Here is a 7,595-nt window from a genome sequence, read left to right on the forward strand (position 1 = left end):
CTTACCTACCATCTAACAAAGTGATACTCGTATCATTTGTAACAGGGTGTTCTTTGTCCCACAAATTTTCAATTTCAGTATTTGACATCAAGGCCACAGTGGACAAGGTTGGCCTGTCTTCAGGGTGCAGCTGCACGCACAAGAGGCCTACTTGTATTCTACATCTGATGCCGGAAAGAATTCTTCCATTAGATCATCTATCAGTTGATAGGCAGTCCTTTCATTCCGGAGTTTCCACGCCTGATAGTTTATGCCGATCGTGTAATTGAGAACCAATATGCACCATTTTATTCGTAAAATGTCCCAGTATGTTAAGATTGTGGTCAGGATGGCAAAAATCTGTATACAAATCAGGAACTTTGCGCTGCATTTTGCAACTAATCAAGCCATGAAATCTGTATATAAATCAATTAGATATTGATTTATCTGGTTCTCCTGAGGTAGTAGTGAGAAACTGAGAATCGCATCATGGCTGTGATTAGTCATTACTTGTTAATGTGGAAGCTCAAACATTTCAGAATTGAATTGCTATACAGAGCTGCTATACAACTTTACTAGATCCTTATTGACAGGATCAAAATTTGTTGAACCAATTTCAGTGCCAAAAATTTTCTCTACCTACCCTCCGATAGAGTTATAGTCATGTCATTTGTAGCAGGGTGTTGTTGTTGTTGTTTGTCCATTGAATCTTCTGTTTCATTTGCAGTCCTCTCCGAATAGAAACCTGGCCGCTTAGGCTGGGGAAGTAGAGCAGTCTCACTATTTAACATGGACAGTGCAATGGACATGGTTGGCCTGTCCTCAGGGTGCTGCTGCCCGCACAGGAGGCCAACTTGTATGCATCTCTCCACCTCTGATACCGAGAAAGATTCTTCCATTACCTCATCTATCAGTTGACAGGCATTCCCTTCACTCCAGAGTTTCCATGCCTGAGATTGTAGACAAAATTTGATGGAGGAAACTTCATGTGTAAAGCATTTTAAGGATGAAACACCAAATCCTGTTTACTTACGTGACCAAGTAAGTTATGGTTGTGCTCTGGATGGTGAAAGTCTCTGTTCTTTCTGCCGCTCACAATTTCAAGGACTAGCACTCCAAAGCTAAACACGTCGGATTTTGTTGAATATAGCCCTTTTGTGACGTACTCAGGAGACATGTAGCCACTGCAGATCATCGTATGTCAGTTTCTATGAGAGAAAAACAGTTACCTGCTGGGGAGAAAAAATATGAAATCTGGAAATAGTAAACTTTTAAGTCCCTTACTAAGTGCCAATAACCCTTGTTGTTTTTTCCGGACTCTGATCGCCTCCGAAAGCTCTAGCAATGCCGAAATCTGAAATTTTAGGATTCATCTCTCCGTCTAGGAGGATATTGCTAGCTTTTAAATCCCTATGGATTATTCTCAATCTTGAATCTCGATGCAGGTAAATGAGCCCTCTAGCAATCCCAGTTATAATGTCAAAACGGCATGTCCATGTTAGCAACTTTCTTCTCGTGCTATCTGCAAGAGCTTATAATCAAGTAAGAAAACCAAATTTCTCATGACAAGATAGAAATCAATTGAACAAGATTTTTGTTGAGTGGCACCGTATATGTAGATGTCCAGGCTTTTACTGGGCATATACTCATAAATTAGCATCCTCTCTTCTCCTTGAATGCAGCATCCCAAAAGTTTAACCAGGTTGCGATGTTGAAGTTTGGAGATCACGATGACTTCATTTTTAAATTCAGCAAGTCCTTGATTGGAATCTATCGAAAGCCTCTTTACTGCAATCTCTTGTCCTGTTGGCAGCTGACCCTGGAAATGCACAAATTTGCAGAATACCAATATAACAGAAGAAATTTGAAGTACATAGTCTAATTTGTAAGATTGCACATCATAAATGGATTACTACTACTTGAAAATACCTTATAAACTGGTCCGAAACCACCTACTCCAATCTTGTTTGAGTTAGAAAAGTTGTTGGTTGCCTTTGCAATGGTCATCATCTCAAAAGTCGGTAATGATAGGTCTTCCATTACTCCAGAATGAAGCTGTGGTTTCAGCCCTGCACTCAGAACATGTCTAACATTATAACCAAACTTGAACTCAAATTTATTTCCAAAGACGAAAATAAAGTCTCAAAGATGATCTGTCCGCCTGGTCGCTTGAAGGTCTTAAAACTTTAATTATGAAGTCCCTAATTGACCTGGTAGAGAAGTGTAGGAATAAGAAAAAGCTATACAAACTCCCTCCATAAGAGTAATCCAGGAGCGGGACACGATCAAACTCCAAACAAACCCGATTCAAAACGAATCTTATCGCATAGTCAAGGAACATGGCAGAGCCAACAAATACAAAGTGTTTAATTTTGTAAATATTGATAGAAGTTTGTTATAAACATTGATAAAAGTTTGATAATAACAATCCTGCTCGATTATAGGCTACAACAAAATTTGCAGAAGGCTCTGACTATGGTCCGCATAGCGATCCGCTGCTGGCAGCCACTGTCAGTTACGGATCCACCTGCAGACCTTCAATGTCAAGCTGGCCTAGATTCTTTCTTTCTCCATACCTTGCTAGCACAGTTATGATTGCAACAAAAATAAATGTAAATACTAACAAAAATTATAGAAACTACCTTAATTAAAATCCTAAATGAATTCTCGAGTATAGATGAGAGATTCCTGAATTATCTCACTAGAACAAGATTCAAGATGCCTAGACTTAAATGAGACAGATGTAAAAAATATAGCTTTTCTTGATAAAAGGATGCATTTTGTCTTCTGTTATGTCCTCATCCCATCTTTTCTAACGTAAACCATTTACTGCACCATCATTTCTCCGCGAGCATATTTCTATGATTGTCTCCCTCAAATTACTTAGCACCCCAAATGTCTGGCATCAGCGGGATGAGCAGAGTTATAATACGAATCTATTTCTACATTATTAGACCAGTTGGAGAAGTAGCAGGCAATAGGAGGGCCTTACTGTTTTCTCGGCGTATTCAAGATATGAGCTCTTGATCAGAAGATGCATGTTTTACTTAAGGCAGTTGTCATCAGCAAATAATAAGTTGTGAACAAAAGAAAAAAGCATCGACTGTTTCTCCATTTTTCGGATGAAATAGTTAATTGCTCATTACTTTGCATGAGTTCTCTGTCTTCTGCAGTAACAGTAAAACAATGCGGCAAGTGTTTTCATCAATGTTAAGCAAGTATTTGCTAACAAGCGATATTTTGTTAGAACACATTCTTGAAATGAAAATCGATCTCGAGTTTCTGAATTTACCTCGTCTCCGTGATCTCTTGAACAGGATGAACCAAAAAGTCAAAACTAGCAGGGCCAGAACAACTGAACAAGGCACCACGACTAGAATGGTCTTTTTTCTTTCGTTAGAGCCTGTTGTGAGCTTTATAAAGTCAATAACTGTCAAAAAATAGAGGTGCAAGAAAAAAACAGATTATTAAGAAATAATGGAGTAATAAAGAATTTCAAGATACCTAGATCCGCAGCTTCTACACGAATATAAATATTTTGATTGCTTGGGGTAGCTAATCGCCTTATATCAATCAAATCCCCATACCAGAAGAAGCAACCACTTCCCCTCCCTGAAACGTTTGAATTGGCATATGCAGTACAAGTGCAATTCTTCAAACACTCCTCTTCACATTCCTTGAGAGTTGCACTGCTGTCCATCCAATCCAGCCAGTGATCGGGAACCTTTACTCCCTTTACCTCCACAAAACCTTCTCCCTTCGAACAATTTAGAGGTTGTTTCCTAAGGCATCCATTGGACCGTAGGCCAATTTCCCAATCCTGAGGTGACTTAGGCACGTAGCCAGTCAAGCAGCTGCAGCGAAAAGGATCATTTATGGTGCAAATACTGTTGGTACCACAATAGCCATAATTATCACAAGAGTCAATAGGAATACTATAGATGACTATCCATTCTAGGCTGCTGCTGCTGTTCCATAAATAGCTATAGATTTCCCCAGAGTAGCTGACCACAATCCTTGCGAGAAGTGGACTACTTTCAGGAACCTCATAGTAAACCTCGTTTGTGTTGACAAAGATTGTTGGGTTGAAGACTGCAGGTATTGGCGGTGGTATGGAAATAACTCCACTAAAGCCAACACCATTGAAAGGTCCAGTTCGAAACTGTAGAGAATTACCTTTCCAGAGTTGAACCTCCAGGGGACGTCCAGTACCGCTGATGCCATATGTAAATTGCCCTGAGGATGGATCATCCATACTCTTCCAGGATGTCAATTTTCGATTTATGCCAGTCCTGGAATCTCTCCCTAATTTCATCCCTGGAAGCCAAGTATCAGTGAAATTATCAAAGCTTTGCCAGATGTACCCTTCATCATTTTCTTTGTCATCATGTCTCAGAACAAGATTCCCAGAGTCCAAGAGCTGCAAAACAGTCCCACTTGAGGATATCTCCTGAATATCAGTAGACCAAACTGTTTTTCCTGTACCGTCTCGAAGGATCAAGTTTCCATCTTTAACAATGCTGACAGCCCCTAATGAGTCATTGAGAGAGCTATTTCTGTTTGCCACCCACACAATGGTCTGTGGGGTCATTCCATGGCACCATATTCCTAGGTATCTCTTTCTTGAATTTGGAGGACTGAAGAAGCCAAACTCAAATCTATTTCTAGCAGATACCAATGTCAGGCCATCAGTTATAGTCTCAGATGCAGCTAAGATATCAGTTGCCCTGACAACAGAAAGTATGAATCCTACTGTGCAGTAGAAAACCGGAAATATGACAATGATCTTCATATGAAGATCAGAATGCATGAATGGCCGTTGAATACGCGAGCTGATGGAGTGGGAAGTAAGTCTAAAACCAATTTAGTCAACATTACTTAAGTATTTTTTAGAACTAGAATGTTGAGTAGAGCAGTTGTTTTACTTTGAAGGTTGAAGTCCAGATACGCCATCAAACTGTGAATATCAGTCAAAGGTGTTGGGCACGTTGATCATGTAGGTCAACACAAGTCATTATTGAGAAAAGTCTCAAGTTTGTTAGTCCAACCTTCCTAGTGGTGACTGGTGAGCTTTGACAAACAAGCATGTGGAAAAAAACCGAAAGCTTCTCTCTGGAAGCTCACTATCAATGGTGAAATTTGCAAATGTCTTCTAAAGCAGCAATCACACTGGATTTTTCCCATGAATCCAGCCAGGTGAATAAACAATTACTTGTGGTTCGGCCCGAGTTGATCTCCTTTAAGCTGCTTCGAGCTTAATGTACGAGGACCATAATAATTATGTGGACTTAACTGTATAGTAACATTGCATAAGAAACGTTAAAAATTGTCGGGGAGTTGGTTCATGGTCCAAAACTACATGGGTATTAATAATCCAATGGGCCTAAGTTAAGTTCCGAGCTCGTTTAAGCTGCTTGGAGGCCTGCAAGAATTATGTATAGTACCATTGCGTTCTCTATGTTGGAGGTCTCATGTTCACTTCTTGCCGTCTAGAACCATAATGCCACTTAACTTCTAACTGGGTATTAATGGTCCAATGGGCCTAAGTTGATCTCTGACCTCGTCTAGAGCCATAACATTACTTAGCTTCTAGTTGGGTTTTAATAACCCAACGGACAAAAGTTTAGTTGGGTATTAATAGTGCTATGGCCCTAAGTTGAGCTCTGAGCTAAAGATATGAGGACCACGCCTGCAATAATTACAGAGTAACATTGTATAAGAAACCAATGCTTAATGTAGGAGGACCATGCCTGCAATAATTATGTATAGTAATTGTCGGGGACTTGGTTCATGGTCCACATTCACTCATTGCCGTCTAGAACCATAATGTCACTTAGCCGGTCGTTGGGTTATTCAATGATCCAATGGGCCTAAGATTACATATCAATCTATTACTGTTCTCCCCGCCAATGTAGGACTCTTGATTGGAGATCTTACATATAACCGCCGCATGACATTGCGCACTTGTTAAGGAGACATTTCATAAGATTTTTTTAGTGATTTAGGGTGCGTTTTGATAAAATTAAAATTTAAAAATTGAAGTATGAAGTTTAAATTTATTAAATTATTGAATTATTAAGTATTAAATCCAATATATTTGAGTGCATATCACATTCAGTGATAAGTGAATAACTTATCACTTAATTTTGGAAGCAAGTTTTGCCTAAAAAATTCAGTACCACTTAATTAATTCAGATGTTCAATTTTTTATTATTAAATGGTCTGAAGATCTGAATTTATTAAATTTAAGTGTTGAATTGAATTATCAAACAGTATTGTTATTAACTAACAACTAACCATGTTCCAGGTAGACAGCGCGTCTCCTCGCAAATTGGAGATCTTGGGATTCATTCATCTCGCTGTCCAATAACACATTGCTAGCTTTAAGATCCCGGTGAATAATTCTGATTCGAGAATGTTGAACAAGATGATGAGGAGTCGCTGGCTGACAGCTATCAAAAGTCAAAAAAGAGAAGGTCCTAAACTGTATGATATTGAAAGTCAGCTAAGCATCTATCGAAGTCAACGTTCTAATAGCATCATTTAGAGAACTGCAGGGCTGCTCATGCAGATTGGCAGTAAAAAAGCTGTACTACCTATTCTAATTAACTATTGTATGGATTACATCATTATTTGTTAGTCTGCAGATCTGACTTCTTACGACAATATAGACTCTGAACCAAGATTCATGCACTTGTAATGACTATATAAAGAAACTCAAGAAGATGGGAATGGAATCTACTACGATACTTTCCCTGAATTATCCATCAATTAACTCCATAACCAAGCCGAGTTATCCACAAAATCCCATTTCAGTGCATTTGACTCATGAAACTGGATGTTTGCATGATTCTTACGGACATTGTAATTGGACTAAATGGACAACCCAAAGTATCCCCCGTCCCATACACGAGGGTGGCTAAATAACAAAACAGAAAATTTGGTGGATGATATTTGTTCTACCTTTTGCAAATGAAAGAAAATGGCATCCTCAACTTTTCGAATGGCGAGTAGAGTTTCACTGGAATGATTAATCGTCCGGGCCGTCCTGTACTTTCATTACCGTCTTCGTGTTACCGTCTGTCATTTTGATTAAATTACATTCCAATAATTTCATTTTGACGTTCATTACAGGAAACACAATACAGAGGAAAGTGTCAAAAAGATTTCTTCTCTAGTGAGGTACTGTACACCCAATCTCGTCAAGAGGCATGCATCTATATGTCTTGCCTTGGTCCTTTCCATCTTCAGCAAGGAGGGATGTGAGCTGCCATTTCTGACTCTTCCGTGAACTATAGCAATCCCTTCTTTAATAGATCAAACATGACCTCTGGGAGTCCAGAGCATGAATAAGTCTTCAGGTGGATAGATTAATTTCTGCCAGCCTAAGAGACTGGGTACATGAATAATTCTATATTAAGGATAAAGAACTCAAACGGTTAAAATGTAAAGCCTAATCAGGTGCGCTCAACAACTTGATGACTTAGTATTCTGTGATTGAAAGTCGAAAGTAAAGTTAAAAAGAGCATAAAGGCATTTTTACCTGCAATTTCCATCAGGAAAAGATGCTTTCTGAAGGAGATTGTGTAATTTGATTATAGACAAAAGTACTGTTT

At 39.0% G+C, this 7,595-nt stretch overlaps 1 protein-coding gene across 1 annotated transcript; it reads right to left on the minus strand.

The window, feature by feature from the left end:
* Positions 1-403: 403 nt before the first annotated feature.
* On the minus strand, positions 404-4,856 carry LOC113760409 (G-type lectin S-receptor-like serine/threonine-protein kinase At4g27290). The gene is made up of 7 exons (XM_027302973.1): positions 3,484-4,856; positions 3,272-3,382; positions 1,909-2,048; positions 1,588-1,798; positions 1,264-1,501; positions 1,013-1,163; positions 404-929 (listed from the first exon to the last, which is right to left on the minus strand). The coding sequence occupies exons 1-7, from the start codon at positions 4,787-4,789 to the stop codon at positions 615-617; spliced, it is 2,472 nt and encodes an 823-aa protein (XP_027158774.1). The 5' UTR covers positions 4,790-4,856; the 3' UTR covers positions 404-614.
* Positions 4,857-7,595: the final 2,739 nt, after the last annotated feature.

This window comes from Coffea eugenioides, chromosome 2 (assembly GCF_003713205.1).
Source record: "Coffea eugenioides isolate CCC68of chromosome 2, Ceug_1.0, whole genome shotgun sequence".
In the NCBI taxonomy this organism is placed as follows: Eukaryota; Viridiplantae; Streptophyta; class Magnoliopsida; order Gentianales; family Rubiaceae; genus Coffea; species Coffea eugenioides.

Excerpts from the sequence above, each read along its gene's own strand:
- LOC113760409 (XM_027302973.1), bottom strand. The coding sequence starts at position 4,789 with ATGCATTCTGATCTTCATATGAAGATCATTGTCATATTTCCGGTTTTC. Across the intron at positions 3,383-3,483 it reads TGTAGAAGCTGCGGATCTAG|GCTCTAACGAAAGAAAAAAG; the intron begins GTATCTTGAAAT and ends AGCTCACAACAG. Across the intron at positions 1,799-1,908 it reads GTTTCGGACCAGTTTATAAG|GGTCAGCTGCCAACAGGACA; the intron begins GTATTTTCAAGT and ends GTGCATTTCCAG.